At 37.7% G+C, this 24,596-nt stretch overlaps 2 protein-coding genes across 9 annotated transcripts in view; one reads left to right on the top strand and one right to left on the bottom strand.

Annotated features, from left to right (window-relative positions):
- Positions 1-8,351: 8,351 nt before the first annotated feature.
- LOC109049679 lies at positions 8,352-21,693 on the top strand. 8 transcript variants are annotated; one of them, XM_042720331.1, is made up of 4 exons: positions 8,352-8,901; positions 15,393-15,493; positions 17,691-19,073; positions 19,191-20,187. In XM_042720331.1, the coding sequence occupies exons 3-4, from the start codon at positions 17,710-17,712 to the stop codon at positions 19,456-19,458; spliced, it is 1,632 nt and encodes a 543-aa protein (XP_042576265.1). In that variant the 5' UTR covers positions 8,352-8,901; positions 15,393-15,493; positions 17,691-17,709; the 3' UTR covers positions 19,459-20,187. The 8 variants fall into 8 exon arrangements, with proteins under 8 accessions (XP_042576265.1, XP_042576264.1, XP_042576263.1 ...); XM_042720334.1 differs by lacking the exon at positions 15,393-15,493 and adding an exon at positions 20,945-21,693 and having other exon boundaries at positions 8,353-8,901; positions 19,191-19,286; XM_042720330.1 differs by lacking the exon at positions 15,393-15,493 and having other exon boundaries at positions 8,352-8,905.
- Positions 21,694-21,784: 91 nt separating this feature from the next.
- The window catches only part of LOC109049677 (liprin-alpha-3-like), a 38,518-nt gene continuing 35,706 nt past the window's right edge, over positions 21,785-24,596 (bottom strand). The window contains exons 31-32 of the mRNA XM_042720328.1: positions 24,301-24,359; positions 21,785-23,148 (exon numbers count right to left, since the gene is read on the bottom strand). Of these exons, the coding sequence (XP_042576262.1) occupies positions 24,313-24,359 (47 nt within the window). The 3' untranslated portion in view covers positions 21,785-23,148; positions 24,301-24,312. The remainder of the gene's footprint in view (positions 23,149-24,300; positions 24,360-24,596) is intronic.

Raw genomic sequence — 24,596 nt, 5'->3', positions numbered from 1 at the left:
CAGTGTGCCAAACTGTATCAAAACAAACATTGCCGCAAGTAAATTAAAGTTTTCCCCATAAAACATCTGTATGGAATCTGGTAACATATTGAGTAAAAGACATACATTGCTTAATATGATTCTATTTTTTTTTTTTTTTTTTTTTGCAGTTAATGTCTATATGAACAAAGGCCCTAGTGACTTTTTTTCTACTTCTCTGTCCTGTCCCAGTTGAATGCAGAGGAAAACGAATACTGAATATGTTAAATGACCCGTGTCAGCTGGTTTTATGTGTCCAGAGAAAGATAATGTAATAATACTAATGTGACAGTGTTTCTCAGCTTCAGTACACTTCTTTTAAACACCTGGCTTTTACAGGGATAGTTCACCCAAAATGAAAATACTGTCATCATTTATTCACCATCCTATCTAACAGGGAACATTGCCAGAACTTTTGCTAACGTTCTGGCAAGGTTCTCTCGAAGTTCACAGTGTTCTTCTTAACATTAATAGAATTTTCGTTCAAAGTTATCTTGTCTTTAATAACATTTTCAAAACATTAGCACAAAAATACCACTATAAATAGTTAATGGAAGGTTTTTTTTTTTTTTTTAATGAAATGTTTTAGTTGGATGTTTATCTAGAAAAATTTAAATGTTACTACTTGTTTCAGAATATTAAGAGGTTATTCAAAAGAAACATTCCAATGTTTGCAAAATGATAAAAATGGAATGTTCCCTGCAGAGAAATGTGTGCATAACCAAGGACTAACATTTAAAAAAAAACAAAACAAGGAACATTCAAAACATTACATAATAGGAATATTAGCAAAACGTTCTTAGAAGATATTTTATTGTTGCAAACCTGTATGACTTTCTTAATAATAATAATAATGTAGAACTGTTTTTGTCCATACAATGAATATTAATGGGGTCAAAAACAACACTGGACTTATCTTTATAAACATTTATGGGCAAACTATGTTAAGACAAATATACAACAACCCCCCAAACACACACACACACACACACACACACACACACAAACACACACTATTACAAGTTATGCAATGACCAAAAAAAAGGAAAAAAAAAGAAAGAGAGAAATGACAGGAGAATCTCTTTCCACACACACACAAATATACAACAAAAACGTATATAAGCATTCCAGTCATTATCACACACCCTGTCCCACAGGACTGACAGATGGAGGGGCAGAGGAGAGCTACAGAAGTGGGGCGGCCTCTCTGTCCATTCCCCTCTCTCTCTCTCCTGCTGTCTATTGTGCAGCGGATGGGCTGTAAGTCTATCTCCTGCTAATTGCCACAGTGGTTCAAACACAAAGTCTGCCGCTGAAACAGTACCCAACAGGGTGTTGTATACTGAGTAAAATTTACAATGTGTTACATTTCTCCTTCAGCATACATCAGGGAGGAGTGATGTCTACTGCATCAGTCAGAATTTAAATGTTTAAAGGCACACACACATTTCAAAGTACACAATATTAATCATGCTCACTGGAATTTCTATCCATTTTCCTTTTTTTTTTTTTGCACGGCAAGGTTAAAATTCAAAAACACTGTGATTAACACTGATTTATAAACAGTCTCTAATTTGACATCTGTGCAGCAAAACAGTTATTTTTCTGAGGACACTAGTGATTTGGGGACTATTTATACTACTTGAAGATTTGGGACAACATTCATCACAATGGAAACCGCAACAACTGAGTTTCCCCAGTGAAATACGGTTCATCCTACCTCTGCTGAGAAAAAGGAGTCGTGTAACTTAAAAAGTTGCAGTATATGATACAACTTCTAAAGGAGTCCCAGGAGCTGTTATGAATGGTTTGTATTGCACTGGAGAAAGACAATGGTGTGAATGCTATTAAGACTCTGTAGTTACAATGAGATAAAACATGTCTTATACTTCCTGTGAAACATGACCCAATTTTTGTCCATCAAAGAAACTTTAGAGAAACAGACTATCACCATTTAATCTGCTCAATTCATGCAAATTCTAAACCAACCAACAACTTTTGCAAATGTAACGCTTTGTAACTATATACAGCTTTTTGTTCCATTTTTCCACAATAATTAGACTGACACACAATAATATGGAACAGATTCTCTGACCACATGAGTGCATCTATGGGGCTTGATAAAAACATCGCCACACAACTGTTCTTATTCCATGGTGTTTGACATTTAAAATCACTTTCTTCTCCCCATCTCCAGATGCAGTTTAATTATGGGAACTTCAAAAGCCTGTTCCCCTTCATTCCGTTTCGACAAACTGTCGTGCTTTCCATCAATGCATTTTTTAGGAAAACAAGATGTGGCTGATTACTTGGTGGCACAAGCCAATTTAATTTAAGGAACAGACAAAGCATAATTAGTTTGGTCTTGTAAAACATGTTAATGCTACTCTGGCTAAATAACTATCATCTGTGTAATTATCAAATAGCACACATGTCATTCAATCACCTCTTTTATGCAAACCTCAGGAGACAGTGCATTCATGTATATAAATGAATGGGAGAGATAATGTGATCAATATGACTACAGTCATACCTTCAGCTATCATCTCACAAACAATGGCATAAAACACCACCAAGATCATTGTTTTAATTCCCAGAGAATGCATGAAAATGAGAAATTATATGCAATGTAAGATGAAATGCCAAGTCCTGTCATGAAACGCTAGATGGTGCAGGCTGATGGGTCATTAACGCAAAGTGATGATATTCACAGCATTAAATAACTTGGCACAAGCTGATTGGTTCAAGTTGCATACGCAGCCAATGAGCTTACTGCTTTACTTTTAAGTGGCTGGTTAGCATTCACTAGAGCTGTTTGCAGCATGCTTTCAGAGTTCCTCTGAAACCCTCCACCTCCCCAGTTCCACCTGTATAGATCTGCTACGGGTTATTATAAATGTAATTTGTGCAGCAGCAGAATGTCTCACAGTACCGTACTCACAGCATCGTATCAGCATATGTATTGGAAGTATAAGTTCCAGTTCTTGCTTTGCAGCAGCACCAGCAGCAGAAATAATCTTAAACTACAATAACCAACAGCAGCAGCAAATCAGCAGCGTAGCAGATCTATTCCACCAAGACCAAATACATTAACATTTTCATATCCATTACCATGCTAAAATCTTCAGATAGGTGTCATGATAAAACTAGATAAATGTTTGTCAATGTGTAAATGTAAACGAAAAAATTACTTTGCATAAAAAATATACATTTTATCAATGCACACTTTCCTGGGAATAAAATCCATGACCGTGGCATTACTAATGCCGTGCTCTACTGTTTGAGCTACAGAGATCATTGTAAGCTGATTTTATTTCTAATTTTAAATATGTGACCCTGGACCACAAAATCAGTCATAAGTAGACAGGTACTGTATATTTGTAACAATAGCCAACAATACATTGTATGGGTCAAAATGATCGATTTTTCTTTTATGCCAAAAACATAAGGATATTAAGTAAAGATAATGGTATTTTATATTAAAAGATATTTTGTAAATTTGCTAACATTAATATGTCAAAACTATTTTTTTGACTAGTAATATGCATTGCTAAGGACTTCATTTGGACAACTTTAAAGGCATTTTTCTCAATATTCAGATTTTTTTTTTGCACCATCAGATATCTCTGCCAAATATTGTCCTATCATAACAAACCACACATCACTGGACAGCTTATTTACTGAGATTTACTCAGCCCATACAGATCCTTATTTCAAATGTCCTCTGAATTTTGCAGTTCTTGGTTAAGATTCTCAAGAGAACTGAAAATGACCTACCTGATTTGACTAAAAGCAGATGGTGCTTGTATGAATTTTGAATATGCCAACCTTCAATGGTTCAGTGAAAATGTGAAATGTTTTGTTTCATATTTGAAAATGTAATAAAGAAAGAAATGCAAAGAAAAAATAAAACAACAGAAAAATCATCTTGTTTTTGAAATAAATGAAGCGGGAGAACTATGTTTTATCTTCATGTACTTGTAATTCATTCTAAATGAATTGCAAGAAAAACTAAAACAACAGAAAAATCATCTTGAGTGTAGTTTTATGTTTCTATGGCCTTTTGAACTGTCATAAATTATTGTATACTTATATAGAATTGATTCGTTTTTACTTTGAAGAATGTTTCAACTGTTTTTACTCTTACCATTTAAAAACCACATTGGACCCCATTTACTTTCATTGTAGCGACAAAAAAATCCCCAATTAAAATATCTTCTTTTTTGTTCCATATAAGAAACTCATATAGGTTTGGAACAAAATGAGGGTGAGTAGATGATGACAGAATTTAAATTTTTTGGGTGAACTATCAATTTAAGTCAGTGGTCCCCAACCATTGGGTTGCGATCCAGTACCGGGCCGTAGAAGAGTTGCTACCAGGTCGCAAGAATGTTCTGGGAAAAATGTGCATATATATGACACTCTGTTATTTATTGCGCAGTAATGATTGTTCTAATAGTTCTGCATTTTCATTGTATGTGATTGCTATGGAGCAGCAGCTTGACGATTTGATTGTTCTGATCTGTCATATATTTGGGGTTAAATGGATCGCAGTTGAGACCAGACCCCACAGTTATTAATTTGCCAATTTACATGTTCAAGCGATTTTAAACCACAAGAATAAGAAACTACAGAGAACTCAATTTGCAACTCACGTGCTGTTCTCGGACACCCCAAAGCACGACCCCCCCCACCCCCCCCACCTCCAGTCGATCCGTGAGAATATTTACAAAACGCAACTGGTCAGTGGTGTAAAAAAGGCTGGAGACCCCTGCTTTAAGGAATGCAAGGCCTGTCTCAAAGACAATCACAGTCTATGCTTACCTTCTCAAGGACACTACTTAAGGATAAACACAAGGAGTAAAACATAAAGCCCTTAAGACAGAATAAGAGCCCACCGGATGCCTGCGGCGACAGCGGTCCACCACACTGTGCTCAACCAAGAACCATTAGGACTGCTAGCCCCATTTCCATACTCAAATCAATGGACGGATATTTCATGCAAGTTGCTTGCTGAATGTATTTCTCTAATGGCTTTCCCTCTATTAGTGTTATGAGGATTGTAAAACGAGGCTGAGGGTAAGATTATAAAAAGGGGCTCCATATGAGATGTAATCATATCGGTTTACAGAAAGCACACAGCGTGGAGCCGCACTTTTACGTGCTTTATAAAGCTGACAAGCTTTCCCTCGCGTACTATCGTTCCTTTTAAAGTTCAAGCATTTTTTCTGCTTCCCTCCATATGAAGCTGTTTCTCATTAAGGATTAAACAGAGAGTTAGGTTCTCCATTCCCATAATTAAGGCATTCCTAAAATCAGTCTCCCCTCTTAAATCCCTTGGTCTAAACCTACACTTTTCCCAGTAGCAAGGCATTCCATGGATCCGATACCTAGCACCTATCGTCTCAAGGGGTGTGAGGTTGTGGATTATGTACTTTAGTCTGTGTGTTTTGTTAAGAAAGGTGCTCCTGTGTTCTTGACCTCCTTTTGTCTTACTGCGAAATCCAATTTCAGGCCTCAGTAACCCTCTCTGATCCCGAATACTGAAGAAATGACAGCAGTTGCACTTTTAAGCTGGACACTGACGAACACGCCCTTAATGCTGCAGGACCTGACACATCAATCAAAGGCGCTGCTCCCTTATCCGATCCGTGCTCCCACCTACGACCCCTGACCTCTGACCTCTAGCCTGTCTGCCATAGTGGGTGCTGTTGAGGGCGGACCCACATGACGGGGGCTAATTAGGTCAGATTGCGGCGAACTGTGCATTACAGCCAAAATTGAAAACACATGCTGCAGCCCACAGAGAGGGAGGGAGAGAGAGAGAACACCAGGAAAGAGGTAATGGTGGTGCTGGGGGTGAAGAAAATGGGCGTAATGTAAGGTGGAGCGGTGGGGTTCAGTAATGAAGGAGATCTATGAAATTGAAGTGCGTGATGAGGGATAAAGAGAGGAAAAATGAATTTAATGGATGAATGACACCTCTTTGAGACCATAAATCTAACCTCAGGCTCAGGAGAGCGTCTGTGGACAGCATACTGGTCTCCTTGACAGCTCCGCTATTTTCAATAATTGCTATAATGGCTATGTAACAGACTGTAATTGCTTTGATATTTGAGGTTTGAGGTGGGATATCCATTGCCATGGAAATAAATCCGATTTAGACACACACTATGAACAAGGGACAAAGAAAACAAAAATGTACCGCAAGTAAACTTTTCCAAAGTTTGAATGAAGATTGAATTAATATTAACATTTAAATGATTAAATAATAAATAAAATATTACATTTGCTCATTACATTTATTATTAATATTATAAATGTAATATGATTTATCTTAAATGCATTTATTTTTATTAAACTATTTATTATTATATAATATTGCATTTTGTAAGATTAAAAAACTAAAATAAAAATTAGAATATTTTAATTACTATTATTTTATTTTGATTATTATTAATACTAAATAAAACTGTAATAATAACTTACATTGTTTAAACTGTACTTATGTTTACATTTTTCATAGTTTAATGTGTTTATGACTTATTAGTTAACTAAAGCCATAAAAAATTGTTACTTTTAAACAAAATAAACATTAACTGAAATAAAATAAGATATAAAAAAACATTAAAAACAAGTACACATTTCTCATTTTTATTTAGTTTAACTTTAAATAAACTTTAAATAAAAATACTAAAAAATAATAAAACAAACATTAATAAAAAAAACTTTTATCTTTAAAATTATTAAAAAAATAAAAAATAAAAAAAACAAAAAAAAAAAAATAAAAAAGAACATAATCAATTAACTATCAAAATAGGCTACTAAAAACTATAATAGTGTATCAATGATACTAAAATAACACTGGGATAATGATAATGATCAGCATCTATTTATTGAGTGTCTTTTGCAAAGCTCAAGGTCATATTACGTGAGAAGGACTGTCTCTTATCTGTGGTATGGTTTCGGCATCTGAAAGATGTGCAATTTCGTCAGAAGCTCTCATGTATGACTCAGTGTCAGTGACGTGCGGTGTGGTCCTTGTGTGATGAGTTGCCCTGTAGGTGTTTGGGGTGTAAAAGGTCTTTCACAAAAACAAGTAATGCTGGTTCACACTACTACTTGATAAGACCTTTTGCAGAAATGTATTTTTGTCCTCCAACGATTAGGTGTCAGAGCTCTCTATGCGTGTGCGTGTATGTGTGTTCAGCCATTCGTGTGCGAGTGTGTGAAAGAACTTTTGTACCTCCGTTTGAGTTTGTCCCTTCTTCCCCTTTCTACCTTTGTTCGCCTGTCATCCCACTCAATACCTCAGTGACTCCTTGCTCTCAATCATTCTCTGTTCCTGTGGCTCTCTCTCATTCTCACTTCTTCAATCTCACCAATACGCCCTGGGGTTGAAATATCTAAGTGCATACGAAACAAGTTCAGACAAAACCAGAGAGACAGAATAGTGTTAAGGAGGTAAAGACTGGAGTGAATGGCACTAAATGCCAAAAGGGAGGAACAGCGTCAGGAGAAGACAGGAGCAAAGATATGAGGGGGCTGGACCACATTTTTAGACCTCACTAAGCATTGTATTTGTGTGTGTGTGTGTGTGTGTGCGCTCACCTGTGTTTGTGTGTTAAATATGAAGTTCCACACCGGTTCCCCGTTCCTCATTTGAAAACCTCTTTTCTGTACCCCTCTCGTTCCCTTATTCTCTCCCCCATCTCTCTCATCCCCAAACTCTTTCACAGACAGTCTCACAGGGGCAGGGTTGTAACAGAACACTTCTCTCTTTTGTCTCCTTTCTTTTCCTTATCCTTTCATCTTTTTAAACTTTCTGGGGAAATGGGTTTTGGTGGGATGGAAATTTCTGCTAGGTGAAAGGAGGAGAGAGGAGGGGAGAACGAGAGATGGAGAACGAGAGAAGGCAATATATGTCTCCTGCTATAAAAACCAAGGGCCTGTTAGACGCTGTAAAAAAAAAAAGTCTCCAGAGGAAACTGCTTTAACAAATTGCCCCCTAATTCAAAAGCTGCACGGTCCCAAAATCCAACCCGTTCAGACCACCATAAACTGACATGAATTAAACTCCACTGTCCCCTACTTTTAGTTAAAGTTATTAACAACTAAAAGGTCATAAGGTGTAGATGCACTTGAATGGGGTGATTAGTTTGGACTTAAACTCAATTTACTAACAATAAATCAGTTCCTAAGACAGTCCATCCATTAGATTTAAGCCATTTTCCACTCTTTTGTTTTTCATTATGAGAACTCTCAACACCCACCGCCAGCAGATGGTCCTCGTCCTTTTTTTTTCCTCCACCAACCATAATGTCTTCTTTCACTCTGTCCATTCCTCTTCTTCTAAACCAGCCCTCTTTCACTCCCACTGGCTGTTGTCCCCTCACCGCCTTTCATGAAGATTCCTTACCTTACTTCAGCACTCAAACCTTCTCTGCGCGGGAATTTATGCATCCACTTTACGAACTTTTTTAAACGTATATTTCAGATCAAACGTCGCTCATTTGTAGCTCAAATCCTGCGATTTGTGGTCTGACTGCTGGAAAAGTAGAGCTGACGCTCATGCACGCAGTGTCAGAGGTGTATTGTTGCTTTGGTTGCTCACCGCTTGCATGCCAATCCTTTAGAAACTCGCGCGTAAAGAAAGACCTGAGATTAAAAGGCGCGTTTTAAAAAGATACGCGTGGAAGTACAACTCGACGTGGACCTTCTCAGACTGGACTCCGGGGATGATATGGAAGACTTCTGCAGTCTGAACGATGTGAATCGAGAGTTCTTCTGGAAATTTCGTTAAGTTTTTGAGTGAGACTGACGGACTGTAGAATCAATGTGGTTTTCGCCGAAGATACGCGTGGCCCGAGACTCACCTAAACAGTAGGTGCTGCGTGTTTTCAAAGTCACTTTTTTAATTTAACATGTTAGCGTACTACAGGTATTATGTCTACTGCTGATAACATCTAAAGTGGTGTAATGACAGATAGACATTAAGGTGTATTTTTGCAGCAGTTAATTTAATGTGAAGCAGGTGTTGATCGGACTCGTTGACAGGTTGTCAAGCTTTGGAATTAACCGAACGCAGACGAATCGTTCATTTGAGTCGAATCTTTACGGTTCGCAAAATATTTCGCTCACTGAATTCAATCCGAGCGAGTCTCTCAATGAACCGAGTCTCTTTCGATACATGAGCCCATAGTATGTTTTACGAAAACAGCTGGTTTTAATATCGTTTCATTAAAACATCCTTCCCAGCCAGGTGATGTAGATACATTTCAGTATTGTTTATTGCAAATTATGTTTAGGTAAATTGTTTCAAATGAGCTGAATCATGGCTGAAACAAACTGGGCAACAAATCACAATACAAATTTGTAAAAAATAAAATTGAAACTGCAATAAACAGCAATTTGTCTGGACATGTAGACCTACAATTTTGCTGAACCGGTTAGTAGAGCATGTAATATGAGACCCCATCATCACGTACAGTAATTTAAACAGAGTTTTTTTTTTAATCTGAAACGATTTCTTGGAAAGAACCGATTCATAAAAATGAGTTAGATTCTTGATTACCAATCGGAATCAAAGCGATCGTGAGAAGCGTTTCCCCCGGGCCTCGAAAGAGATGACTGAAAACTGTTTTGGCGAAATATCAAATATGTTTGATCTCATATTTTTCGACAGTAGGTTGGCCGCTAGCGAATCGACAAAACTAGAAACTGAATTGCGTTCAACGCTGCTGTCCCGTCACTCGCGTGCAGTGTGCGGTTAAATCGACGCTCTCCGCTCTCCAGTGCGCTGTCCAATTCAGGTGTGCAACCTTTGCGTACCTCGGAAGAAGCTTCTCTAAAGCCAGTCCAGCATGCTGTTTGAAATACACAGTAGGTGTGTTTTTGTTTTTGCATTTACTATTCCTCTTAAATAATCCAAATCGTTTTATTGTGTAATATACTTTGGAGGAAGTCTTAAAAAACAAATGCATGTTAGATCTACACACGAGAGTAGCAGTTCGTCAGTGTTGACGTGTTTACACAGTAAAGGAGTTAAAGGGTGGGAGCTGGCAGCCATTAAAACAATGACTAGCACATGCACATCCTGTCAGTCACCTTCCCAGCTAGCCTATGAAAACAGAAACAAAAACAGAAGCTCACAACCCTTGTTTACTACATAATGAATGTTTCTGGAACTGTTTTATGATCCCTGTAACACATAAAAAGACACTGAGACAGAACAAGTGAGAATAAACCTGCAGGTATTAAAGGGATACTCCACCCCAAAATGAAAATTTGATCATTAATCACTTACCTCCGTGTCGTTCTAAACCCATATGAAGCAACGCAAATATTTTTTGTACGTGAAGAAAACAAAAAAAACGACTTTATTTAACAATTTGTCTCCTCTGTGTCTCTCCACATCACCGTAGTGCCATTTTGGAGAATTTGAGCTGAATGCAAGCAGCGCACACTCTTCTGTGTCTTCTGCGTTCAGCTCATATTCTCCAAAATGGCGCTACGCTGACAAAGGAGACAAATTTTTGAATAAAGTCATTATTTTTGTTTTCTTCACGTACAAAAAGTATTCTTGTCTCTTCATAACGTTACGGTTGAATCACTGACGGCAGATGGACTATTCTGACGATGTCTTTCATACTTTCCTGGACCTTGACAGTGTAATTGGGACAGTCACAAGCCTCCCGGTTTTCATCCAAAATATCTTAAATTGTGTTCCAAAGACGAACAAAGCTTTTACGGGTTTGGAACGACATGGGGGTAAGTGATTAATGACAAAATTTTCATTTTGGGGTGGAGTATCCCTTTAATGTGAACTCTTCCTCCAGTTATCCAGGCAGGATCTGAAGCAGACCAAAGTTCTTTCTCAGAAAGAAAGTGGGAAAGTGTGGATGGAGATAAATATCCTGAAGTGTGAGGAGTAAGAGGAATGTGTCGCTCACGCTCAGTGTGTGGTAGCCATTTTCAGATGTGTTTAGGCTACGGATTTCTCCACTGCAACACAGTGCCTTTGATCAGAAACATCTGTACAGCTGGGGGTTTTTTATGTAAATGATTTAGAGACAAAAAATTATTTTATAAGAAAGACAAGGGACAAGTTATGCTTGTCTTGGAATAATAATCCCTGTTTTTTTTCTTCTCACAGAGGGAATCTGTGCAGTATCTTTTTAGGAAAGATGTCTTTCTTCCTCTCTTTCTTTTTAAAACTAATATTAAAGAAGTCAAATTATTGTTTACCTTTATTTCTTTTACCCAATAGGTTTATTTATAATTCATAATTTAGTTTTACACACCCATTGTGGCTGTTTTTTTTTTTTTCTTTTTCATTTGGAGCTTTAAGACTCCATGTAAACATATCAATATATATGTTATGATTGGCATCCCCCCATCCTTCAGTTAAAGCCTTATTGCAAAGTCTGCAAAAGACATCTTTATAAATCCACACAAACTATACAAAGTCTAAAAAAAATTACTTAGAAAAACACTTTCTTTACTTTTGAATAATGTTAAATCCTCTTATTATTTGACTGGGTTTGGTTTGGACAGATTGCTCAACACTGAGGATCAATGTGTAAACGTGGCTGGTCACTGGTTTATATTTTCAGCTGCCTAATAAGACATTTTTGGAAGCTGGAAGCCATTACTGCAGTTTAGTTCAACAAATGGTCTTTTTTTTGGACTGGATAAAACGTTTTGAGTTTTGAAAGTTGTAATACAAATAAATATAAAATATATAAATGTAAATGAAAAAATTATACAATTAAATTTTGTCATGACATGACCTGTTTAACTTGATTTTAAACCTGTGTTTTATGTTTCATTTTCTCTCCACGTCTTTGTGGCGTGATATGGGAGTTCAGACTGTGCTGCGTTGGACGCTTATGGCCGAGTGTATAGGGTGAGTGGGACGATGGGAAAATTCCAAAATTGTCAGTCACGTCAAGTCTGAACAGGGGGATTGTAGGATGTCTATCATGAGTCACGCTTTTGTTCGGATTGGAGAGGATAAATAATAAAGGCCATACATCTGCAATAATTGATTTGACAGGCTTATTATAGTGTGATAGCATGAAGTGGTAGTGGATCCTCTGGCTGGTTTCCAGTGAAAAATCTTAGAAAGTGGTTGTTTATAATGCGGGTTTAAAGTTTTCAGTGGTGTGAAGCCGAGAATAGAACGAGGTGGGAGAGCCAAAGTGTTTGTCGAAGGTGGCTTTTGTCTAGAAGATGGCAGATTACGCTTGTCATGGGGGTGGGAGTAGTGGGTCAGATCAAAGATATGTGTGGATGTGTGCACACAGATTCCTGTGAGGTAGAGTGTATAAGACTGAGTTAAACATGCGGGTTCATTGTGTTCAGGAGCTTGACGTTTTTTATGTGAGGCTGGAGGCTCATTTTTGAGCTGTGCGTAAGGTGAGGAGAGAAAGTGAAGGGCTACTCTGGTTGTCAGAGTTCGTGAAGCATGTCATTGCTGCAAATGGAGCGCACTGATGAAGTGATTCTGCATGTCGCCCAGCGTCTACAGATATGCCTCCTGCACGTGTGTCTGCCTGCCTACTGTTTGTGTTCCTGTTCCAAAGCAAACATACACATTAACCAGCAAGTCTTCCTGTCAGGTCACACACTTACGCGTATGCACTGCACCCTTTTTCACTCAGGTGTGCACACACACATACTACCTTCAACCATGAAAAGTGCTTTTATTTATTCACGTAACGTCTGTTAATAAGTAATTTTATGCCGTATAATTGTAGTTTATACAGAAAGTAATTTGAAAAGCAAGTCTCCTAAAACATTTTAGTTTGACCTTTTTATGTCAAGGCAAGATTAGTTCAGTTTACTTGAAAAATGCCATGTGGTGTGACTTCCAAAAACTTGATTATAGTATTATGAATATAAAGATATATTTGAAAATCATTATCGTTACTTCAAATGTGTTTTAATATAGATTCATGTGTATGATCACATATTTGAGGTGTAGAGAAAATACATTTATTTGATGGTTACACCACATGACATTTTTAGAGTCATTAAAAGTAATCTTTTCTGTAATTCTGTTATTTCTGTAAAATTTTATGTAATCTCACTTTCTCTCTAAATGCCTCTCCCTCCCTCACCTCTTTTAGCACAACAAGAACAGGATTGGTGAGAGATTTACACCTGGCCTTAACATATAAAGATATATATGAGAAAATAATTATCGTTACTTCAAATGTGTTTAAATATAGATTCATATGTATGATCACATATTCAAGGTGTAGAGAAAATACATTTATTTGATGGTTACACCACATGACATTTTTAGAGTCATTAAATGTATTCTTTTCTTGAAACTGGAGAAAAACATTTTCAAAATGACGAGTGCAAAGAGTGCATTTCTAAGAACTTGCCTCGTGTGTTTCAAACAAGATTTGTCCTTTATTGGACTCATTTGTCACTGACCTTTTAATCTAAACATAGTCTAAATATTGTGAAGCAATACCTAAATATTGATTCTTCCATGCAGTCATATATGTATCTTCATTTCATCTGTCAACAACATGCTGGGATTTAGTGATAATTGTCTTGATATTGTAGCATTTTGTAGTTTCTGAGACAGTATGAAGGCATGTCAGATGCATTAAATATGATTCTGTCATCATTTGCGGTTGTGAAAGACCAAAGCTATAAATCTCTCAGGGAAAATACCTGAAATTCTAATATACCCACAGCCCTTTTAAGCAAGTATATTTGCATTTAAAAGACGATAGAGCCTCATTCTCACATATCACACCTGTTCCTATGTTGAACGTAAACAGGAAGCACTTATACGTGTAGTACTCCCATGTCCCCGGCATGTGGACTTAGTGGCATTCTTTCCCTGCGTGTGACCGCGGGCTCAGTAGTGCATTGTGTGCGAGTGTGTTTGTTTACTTTGAGTGTTATTAGAAAACAGTGTCCGGGGCGGGGTGCTGTTATTATGAGTGTCACAAGTGGTGAGTTTGCACTTCACACACAACCTTTCTGTCCACACACTCTCTCCCTATGAGCCTAATGATTATCTCTTCTTCTCAAACGAACAGTCACTTCACTCTGCATACACTGGCTTTACTCTCCCTCGACCCCCTGCTTGCATTCTAGCGTGTCCCGCCTGGGGAAACCCAGGAGGAGTTTTCTCAGTTGAAAGCCACATGACTGACATTCTGAGCATTCTTCTTTTCTTGAGCTCTCTTTCTCTCTTAACTTGCCTCTCCCTCCCTCATCTCTCAGCACAACAACAATCCAAGGATTGGTGAGAGATTTACACCTGGCCCATATAAAGATATATATGAGAAAATAATTATCGTTACTTCAAATGTGTTTAAATATAGATTCATCTAGATTTTTAAAAGATTTTTCTTTTTTTATTATGGATTTTTAACTAAAAGAGAACTTGGCTAGATTTTTAAAAGATTTTTCTTTTTTCATTACTTGAAACTGGAGAAAAACATTTTCAAAATGACGAGTGCAAAGAGTGCATTTCTAAGAACTTGCCTCGTGTGTTTCAAACAAGATTTGTCCTTTATTGGACTCATTTGTCACTGACCTTTTAATCTAAACATAGTCTAAAATATTGTGAAGCAATACCTAAATATTGATTCTTCCATGCAGTCATATATGTATCTTCATTTCATCTGTCAACAACATGCTGGGATTTAGTGATAATTGTCTTGATATTGTAGCATTTTGTAGTTTCTGAGACAGTATGAAGGCAGGTCAGATGCATTAAATATGATTCTGTCATCATTTGCGGTTGTGAAAGACCAAGGCTATAAATCTCTCAGGGAAAATACCTGAAATTCTAATATACCCACAGCCCTTTTAAGCAAGTATATTTGCATTTAAAAGACGATAGAGCCTCATTCTCACATATCACACCTGTTCCTATGTTGAACGTAAACAGGAAGCACTTATACGTGTAGTACTCCATGTCCCGGCATGTGGACTTAGTGGCATTCTTTCCCTGCGTGTGACCGCGGGCTCAGTAGTGCATTGTGTGCGAGTGTGTTTGTTTACTTTGAGTGTTATTAGAAAACAGTGTCCGGGGCGGGGTGCTGTTATTATGAGTGTCACAAGTGGTGAGTTTGCACTTCACACACAACCTTTCTGTCCACACACTCTCTCCCTATGAGCCTAATGATTATCTCTTCTTCTCAAACGAACAGTCACTTCACTCTGCATACACTGGCTTTACTCTCCCTTGACCCCCTGCTGCATTCTAGCGTGTCCCGCCTGGGGAAACCCAGGAGGAGTTTTCTCTGTTGAAGCCACATGACTGACATTCTGAGCATTCTTCTTTTCTTGAGCTCTCTTTCTCTCTTAATGCCTCTCCCTCCCTCATCTCTCAGCACAACAACAACAGGATTGGTGAGAGATTTACACCTGGCCTTAACATTGGACAGGTCCACAGCATCCCTCACTGTATCCTCAACAAGACGACACACTCTAGGTCTGTGTGGTCACATTTTTCTTGTCAAACACTTGCTAGAAAGCAAATTGTTTTAGATATGTTTTTGTTGCCGTTAAGAGCATCACACCTCATAGCTTACACACTTTTTGTAGTTTGCACTCATTTTTTATACATTAAGTATAAATTGTTTCCATATACATTCCCATTTAAAAGTTTCAGGTCAGTAAGATTTTTAAAGATTTTAATTTTTTTCTGCATCAATGCATTAAATTGATCAAAAGTGACAGTAAAGACATATATGTTACAAAAGATTTCTAATAAAGGGTTCAAGTTTAATTTTTTTAATTCATCAAAGAATGCTGGAATAAAAATAGGACTATTTTGGTTTAAACAAAAATATTAAGCAGCACAAATTGAGGACAAAATCAGCATATTTAAATGATTTCTGAATGTTCATGTGACACTAAATACTGCTTTGCCACCACAGGAATAAATTACATTTATACAAATATTAATAAAATACTGTATTTTTAATCCCTTTAATGCAACATTAGGGAGCATAAGAGACTTTTGTTAAAAAAAAAATCTTACTGACCCCATTCTTTCAATCTTTTGAACAGTAGTGTATTTTATATATTGTTTGATGATATTTTGGTTTCTGTACTGAATTAATCTTTTGAAAAAAAACTACAAAAGTGCCAATGATGAGGCACATTTTTGAAGTGATGGTTTTGCTTCCACCTGGTGGTTGACAGCATGAGTGGTTGCTCATTTAGTGCTGAAAGTTAAAAGGAAGAGAGTTCATCATCCATCAGTGTAGTTTTACTCAGACCCCCATTAAATAAGCACATAAATCAGTACAACTGGGCCAGTAACCACCCAGGAGCTTGTCTTATGTAGAAAACTGCTGAACTTTGGGGTTCCTGTCAATAAATAACCCAAATCTCTGAAGTATTCTCAGTAATGCAGAGAGTCGTGTTACAGAAGTATGTGTATATGGGATCATCAGGTCACACGTATGGAAAATGGATAAAGACAAGCACAAACAACAAAAACCTACAAATAAAGATTGATGAAATGAGCATTTATTTGAGGCTCAAAGCAACATCATCATCTTTTATTTATTCTGCAGTAAAGTGGCATCTTTTTGTTTGCCTCAGTCATGCTCATAATCTGGAATTTACAACCTTTTCCACACATACCAGGGTTGTTTGTGGTCTCATGTGAAACTAGGCCAGCACCAGACCAACACTGTTCATGTCTTTATTTCAAACGGGGCTTTGCCAGATGTTGGCTAGCCGGTGACTTCATGTCTGCACCAAGCAACCGGAGCAGGCGATAGTGAAGCAAGTTTGCATCTTTTTTCCACTAACATTCCAAAGCTGTAAAGCTATAGTTTTACAGTTTTAGGCTTATTTTACCTTATTTTTATGAGCTGGCATTGAGCCTGTTCTTTTGAAATCCTGTTTCCACCCCAGAATAAAAAAGTATACAACAGTAATTGCAAATTTTATCTCCCAGTTGTGATTTTACGTTGTTGACTTTATATCTTATTCTCAAGTCAGCATAAAATGAAATGTACCCTATATCTATTTTCCAAATGCATGTTATAGATCTTATTGTGAGCAGTTCATCCATATGTTTTTTTTTTTCTTTGGTAATTTTTAATCAAAGTTTTAAATGATTTTCTGGTGAAACAACAGACTTCTCTCTTGTGAGTAATGCTGGACTTTTCCGGTAAACCCCATCAATTTATTAAAATTAACAATTAAATCTGCCTCCATCCAATCAACAACCAATCAACAGTTACACTTGGACAACTGTAGGTAATCAATCGGTGTGTAGGAAAAACAACCAAAAAAAACAACAAAACATCAACATCAAAGCAAAAATGATTATGTCTTCGCACTTACAATTGTATCAAAATATATGACGTGGTAGGTTTAATAATCTATTACATCATTGATTTTGATTGGTAATGATGTGTCCATGTGTTGCAGTGATTGATCATGTGTTGTTTTTAAATTGGATCGTCAGAACTGTCAGAACTAGGACTGAAACATTGTGAGTGAATAATGCATTTATATTTTGATACAATTGCAAGTGTGGACAGTGTGATGAATTTTGTTACGCTAACATTCTTATCATTCCAAAGTAAATATTTGTGCTGTCATCTTAAACACTGTTCTTCCTCTTTATGTGCTTTCTAATACTTGCATTTTTTATCAACTCATAGTTGACACGTCTTGGGAGTGATGCACTGGCTTCCCCTGGTTGCCATGGTGATCGCCTCGGCCCTGCCTTTCCCTCAAAGTCCTGTGCCCAGGCTTGTTGCCGCAATGATAAAGCCTGGCAGAAACGACAGCGACAGCAGCAGCGTCCCGACAGCTAACATCAGCATGCCGACCAACTCATCAGTGGACCATGACTCTTCTCACAACAACTACAGCACACATCACATAGCTCCTCACAGAACGGACGATAAGCAGAGCACGTTTGAGGAGGAACATTTATCCAAAGGTAGAGCAAACCAAGAGAATCTTCTAACAGAAGACATTTTTGTCAATAACCCAGAGCAGGACCACACAGGTGGAGGAAGGACTTCCGGAGCAGATCCCTCCAGGCCGCATAATCCTAGGAAATACAAATCACAAAAAATAGCCAGTTCCCAAATCAACGATATTCTCAAGGACTATCAGCCTGAACGTAGCCAGTTTCATGAAGAAAGCAGTATTGAGGCAGAGACTTTACTTAAAGATGACAGGAACGCAAGAAGTGAACTGAAAGACGGGCCTCTTGAAGGTCCGAAGGTCTCTCTGCAGAGCTCTCCAGTGCAGGAACATCTGGACGAAGCTCAGACAAATGCGAAAGAGTTGCTGCAGCAATCTGGAGGCTTTGGAGCAGAACCGGGCTTTGGGTTTGATGACATAGGCCTACGAGAAAAAGATCAGCTGCTTTTGCTGGACGCTCATCCACGGGTACTCTTCTCCCCGGCCCTTTCCCCACCCAAACACCCGCCTCTGCTCTTAATGCTGGAGTTGGGCTTACTGGCCGATGACGTTGAGGACGAGGAAAGTCACATGATGGATGCTGCCACGTCTGGTCACGGAGGCGACAAAGAAACATACAGAAACTTACTCTTGGGCCTCTCTGATTCTGATGGCCCCGTTCCAGGAGTCCGCCGCAAGCGTCAAGTCGGCCACAGCGCACAAGGCATCGAACGCTCCGTATGCGAGGCGGAAAGCGTGTGGGTGACCAACAAGAAGACGGCGGTGGACTATCGGAGCAACACCGTCACTATTCTGCAAGAGATCCAGACCCAGACTGGGCCGCTCAAGCAGTATTTCTACGAAACAAAGTGCCGTAAGCCAGATCCAAACAGGAAAGGTGAAGTGCAGGCGGTGGAGGGGGCCAGCTGCTTGGGGGTGGATAAGAAACACTGGATGAGCAGGTGCGAAACCAAGCAGTCGTACGTACGCGCGCTCACCTCGGATGAAACCAAGAGGATAGGATGGAGGTGGATCCGTATTGACTCCTCCTGCGTCTGCGTGCTGCTCACTAGAGGAACGTACTACACTGAGAAGAAGTTGGAAAGGGAAAGAGAGCAAGAGGGCAGAAGGTACAGATAGCTCGGACTGTTTGAACAAAGGATTGACGCAGAGTTCATGTGAATAAAAGAGCGTTTAAAGGACTGTATCTGTTCTGGCCCTCTGTGTGGGGGATATTTCTTTTCCAGATGTTCCTGCATCTCACTTGACAAAACCTTAACGCTGTACCCCAGTGTCTCGCTGAGGGATAGGCATGAAAATCACCCTCATGTTGCTCAAAACCGGTATGATTTATTTTCTCCTGTGGAACACAAATGGTGGAGTTTTTGCACACTAAGGCTGATGATACACACGCCAACTTTTTGTGCAATGTTGCCAGGTAACTTAGGGCAAGGTTGCTATCAAGGTAACCAGTTAAGACACAGGGCCCACAACCGATCTAAAGTATCTAGATAGAAATTGTTACCCATTCTCAGTGGGAAAGTGCCCAAGCAAAATTGCTCAACAAAATGTGCCCCGTGTATCATCAGCCTAAGTTACTTTTAAACATGTTTGTATTTCAATGCATTAAATACTGAATATCAAACCAAATGGCATCTGCAAACAAATAATGCCCAAGCTTTTCACTTTTCTGAGCCACTTTTTTTAAGTTGTTTTTACCAAGGTGTATGAAGTCAGTTCTCCTCAAGTTTAGGGAGGTTTTCTAGCAGAATAGTTATGTAATAATATATGAAATATTAATCAGTTTGACTCCCAAAAGGACTTTTTGTCTTCATTTTGAACAAGATTTAAAGAAAAAAGTGTGCTTGTGCAATGTTTCTTTAAAAAGAAATGCCTCGTTTTGATATTTTCACATATAATGCAAAAAACATGATGCAGTTTTAAATGTGGCTTAAGTGTCCAGATATTGTGTATTAAGTGAATTTAATACAGCAAAACCCAGTGATGAAAAAGTACTATGAAACGAATCCATGGTTGTATGGGCTATATCAACGTACCTTTTAAGAAAATTCAGTTCACTCTGCAACACCTCATATTTGCAATGCCTCCAGGTTGGTATTTAAAAGGGATAGTTCACCCAAAAATGAAAATTCTGTCTTTAATTACTCACTTACTAAACCCATAAGACCTTCATTCATCTTCAGAACACAAATTAAGATATGTTTGATGAAATCTGAGAGCTTTCTGACCCTCCATAGACAGCAATGTAACTGAAATGTTCCCCAAGCCAGAAAGGTAGTAAGGACATCCTTAAAATAGTCCATGTGACATCAATGGTTCAACCATAATTTTACGAAGCTATGAGAATACTTTTTGTGTGCAAAGAAAACAGAAATAACTATATTCAAAAATGATGTTTCTGGGTCTGGAAAACACAAGTTTCTGTTGGACTGTGGTCTATGGAGGGTTATAAGGCTCTCAGATTTCATCAGAAGTTTCTTAATTTCTGTTCTGAAGATGAACAAAGATCTTACGGGTTTGGAACGATATGAGGGTGAATAAATAATGACAGCATTTTCAACTATGCCTTTAACAAATGTAAGACCTATCTATGTGTGAATGGGCAAATACTGAAACCCTATAAAATAATGGCCAAACTCACAATTATATGACATTTTTCCAAGTCAGCGAACAAATCTGACATGAACTGTCCCATAAAGGCTGTTTCTTAAGCTCTAATAGCATTAAAAAGGCATGTATTTAAGGTTGCGCAAGTCTCAGATTTATCTGAGAAATGGAGATTCTAATAGCTCTTTAATTTAGAAGGTGGGACTTACTAGATTACTAGAGCTGCCATGTTGTGTTACCGTTTTGCCCATTCATAGAAATACAAGTGAACTGTCTTGGGTAATAATATTAAGTCTTTGATGATATTCCAAGTCTTGTCAAGTCATGTAAGGATGCGGCTGAAATGTTAGTCATTCAATTGTGTTTTTTCTAGGTGCATTGACTGTAACTTATTTGGTGTTTCATGAAACAGTATACTGGTTTGAAGTTATATGAGGTGACGAACGATGAGTTCCTCCACTCCAGTCCATATCCATATCTCGCTAGGCCAGTGTGTAAAGTCACACAAACAAGAAAACCTCAATACTGAGAATGATTTTTCCGTACTTTTCGTATATTGTTGCATTTGTTTTATTGTATCTATAGTATACAGACAATAAGTTATTACTGTTGAATTAGTATGTAAGCGTAAGTACTTGATATTAATATATTTCTGTACAATATGTGAAACATATACATCATGCAAATATATGTGTATTTATAATAACCAAAAACAACTGAGCTGTTTAAGAGGTCAGCAGAATTTGTAACTGCAGATGAAGGCTTTCGCGCTAAGTGTCCTTCAAATGCCTGTCCCAAAAACATGTGCCTCTTTGGTTTCAGTGTCCGCTAAGATATTTCACCCATGTACTGTTCACTCAGCAAATGTTACAGAAATACAGTTAAAAATGAGTGTTGGAAGAAATGAACTGTAGTCCAATTACCTGAAAGCTGTGGAAGTCTGTACACAGGGTCTGATGTCATTTTTCACATTGAGTCATTGTAATAAAAGTGTTATGTAATCATTGTAAGGTAGATACTTTTGCATATGTTTTTTTTTTTTTACAAAGTAGATGGAAGAGTGAGAGGGGCTTTAGTAAAATACAAAGTGGAATATATGAATATGTGATTGTAGTTCTGTTTGTTTTGTAATAAAAAACAGGAAGTACTTTGACTTGCAGTGGTGGAATTCAAACAAACCGCTCCTCGCACACAAACGAGCATCTGAAAACTCTTCAGTAGCATAAGGAACGCTTTATTTTATTTTGATTTTCATCATTATCATCATTATCATTATTGTTTATTCTGCAGACATCATTTTCAATTTGAATCACTGTCATCCTCATCAACAGTAATGGTTTGTTTTTAAATCATAACACAATTTTGTCAAAATTTACACATACAAGTAGCATATCTGAATGACCATGTTTTTTTTAAGATTTCATATTTACGCTTTAAACTAGATAAAATTAAATTACAGTCAGAATTATTAAATGAACATGTACATACAGTTATTCAATACATACATAAAGAAAATAAATATAGTTATCATAAAAATAAAAAATAAAAATGAAAATACACACATTTTACAAATTGTTCCCCAAGCTCTTAACCTCATATGTTAATGTACACATAATTTGTATTTTTAACTTCATATTGTCTTACTCCCCGAAGGTTTTAGATCGTTGTCGTCTTGGTTGTTTGACATGCATCGCAACACAGAAGCTAAACGTTTTCTCTCACTTTGGCCCTCCCTCCCTCCCTCCCACCCCATCCCCCTGTTTCACCTCTTGTCGTCTTTTTTTATGGCTTGCGTTGTTAGAATGATTCTGTCCATCAGGACTCATGTCTGCTGGTCACTTGCTTTGTCCGCAAGCATCGATCTATCTGCCACCACCAGCTTCCCTTCATTTGCTGACTCTCTCTGCTGACCTTTCTTTAGTCTTTAATCTAAATGTTTGAAGATGAAAAATAAAAACACCTAGTAGTAATTGAGCAAGAATTGTGCCCTTGGCAGCCTCCCGCTGTGGTCTTTCTCAGCTTGTGCTGATTGAGAAACACATACAGCGAAGTCTTGGCCACACACAGCCTGGCCCCTCGACTGTGCTCTGAAGTACACTTCCTCTGACCCTTACCGTATGTAAACATCCCTGAAGTCCAGGTTGAGTTGCCACAAACATCCTTTGCTATCGAGAGACTCAAGAGACCAATTGCAGGCAGTCAACGAAAGCCATTCTGAGGAACTAGGGCTGCGGGCAGCGCCATTGAAACGAAGGATGGAAAGATGAGAGAGTTCATCTACAGACATCCCATCAGCACAGACACAGGAAGAGAGAACGACAGAAAGAAAGATTAAACAGTCATCCGATTCCTCCAACCATCCCATTTCTTACCACTCCCTTGTGTCGTACATTCTTCATGTTGCTCTTTTTTTTATTTTTTTGCTCTTTCTCCATCCCTCTTCTGTTATTGCAGAATGGTCAGACCAATAGAGTTATATTTATAAATGTATATATTCATTGCTTTTTTCTGCTTATCCCCCCTCCTCCCCGTGAATGAAATGTAAAGCCGGTTCCAGCTCTCTGACAACGGCGCCTCCTGTGTGCGAGAGACACAATTACGACACATTGTCAACATTTCGTGCACTGACGTTCATCAATAAAGCATCAATAAAGTCTGATTCATGGAAGCCAATGTCCTAACTGAGATAAAGACAAAGATAAGAGTAGATAGTTATTACACTGAGAAATAAAAAGCGAAAATTATGACATTCAACGTCTTAATTGATATAAAAAGTTGAAATTATAAGTAAATTATGATGAAAAAATAACTTTTCATATAACTTCTACATGACAAATTTATCAAATATTAAGTCGTATCTGACAAAAAAAGTTGAAAATTATGAGTTCAATCAAAACATTTCAGTTTTGTATGTCATAATTGAAACTTTTAATCTCATAATTATTATGTTATAATTTTTAATTATTAATTAATCAAAATTATGCCTTTTTTATGTCACAAACATAATTATTTTTCCTGTGTGGTGAAAATGGGCTTCTATATAGATGGAATCTGAAGACTGTTTTTTATTGTTCCTGATCTGAATTTAGGATAAATTGTGCATTTTAAACCAGTTAGAAGTGTTAAATGTGCTGAAAGTATGACACTACTGGTAGATGGAAACGAGGGGTGTTTGTGTTTGAAGGACTTAAGAATTCTACAAAGTTTTGTGGCCACAGACTCCATGTGGGCCTGATAATGATTTTACACACAAACCCAAAGCACATGATGAATCGCAATAAAAACATGAAAAGCAACATCCTTTCCAAAACAAGTTTAATGTCACAGACATATAAAGGGCATGAAATACGGAGGTGTCTACTCCATTACAGCAACCCAAGGAAACCCATCAGAATGCTAAACGTGCTTCAGTCAAACTCATAAATGTGCAAATTTTCGTGATTTGGTATTTACAGTCATCAGCAGAGGGTAATCATTGCTAGTGGTGTACCACAAATCTTGGGGGCCCTGCCCACACACGGTCATTAAATACTTCCATGACATACTTTTCTCTTTATCCTGTTCTGTTCAAAAAAAAATTTGTTTAGCTTTCTAGATTTAGAAAGTCTGGTAGGCAAGAGCAAGTGATTTTTTATTTATTTACATATATTTATTTCTTTTTTCAAATAAAAAAAAAGCTACCTAATAAACACACACAAAAAAAAAAAAAGCTAGCTAGTCATGTCTCACCTTTGCAGTCCCTCAACAGGAGTAGGTCCTCACTGAGCCAGACTCTGCCCTTGGAGATGCTGAAGAAACAGACACGTGAGAGATGTAGCTGTAAAATGTATTTCTAAACAGCATTATACAGCATTCACTTCGGCACCACTTTCTCATAAGGAAACAATCTTCTTACAAAGATCTGAAAACTTACACAACATCCTTCTGTCATAAAGTTATTTCAGACCTAATTGTGGGGATCTCCACAAAGCCTTGCTTATCTTCTTCAGCTCTTTAGGTCCAATCTTTTCATTAGTTTTTCCTCT

Source organism: Cyprinus carpio, chromosome B3 (assembly GCF_018340385.1).
Source record: "Cyprinus carpio isolate SPL01 chromosome B3, ASM1834038v1, whole genome shotgun sequence".
Taxonomy (NCBI): domain Eukaryota; kingdom Metazoa; phylum Chordata; class Actinopteri; order Cypriniformes; family Cyprinidae; genus Cyprinus; species Cyprinus carpio.
This window is presented reverse-complemented; position numbering and strand designations above follow the sequence as displayed.

Coding starts and splice junctions, on each gene's coding strand:
- LOC109049679 (XM_042720331.1), top strand. CDS start 17,710: ATGCACTGGCTTCCCCTGGTTGCCATGGTGATCGCCTCGGCCCTGCCT. Junction 19,074..19,190: donor AGAGAGCAAGAGGGCAGAAG/GTACAGATAGCT, acceptor TTTCTTTTCCAG/ATGTTCCTGCATCTCACTTG.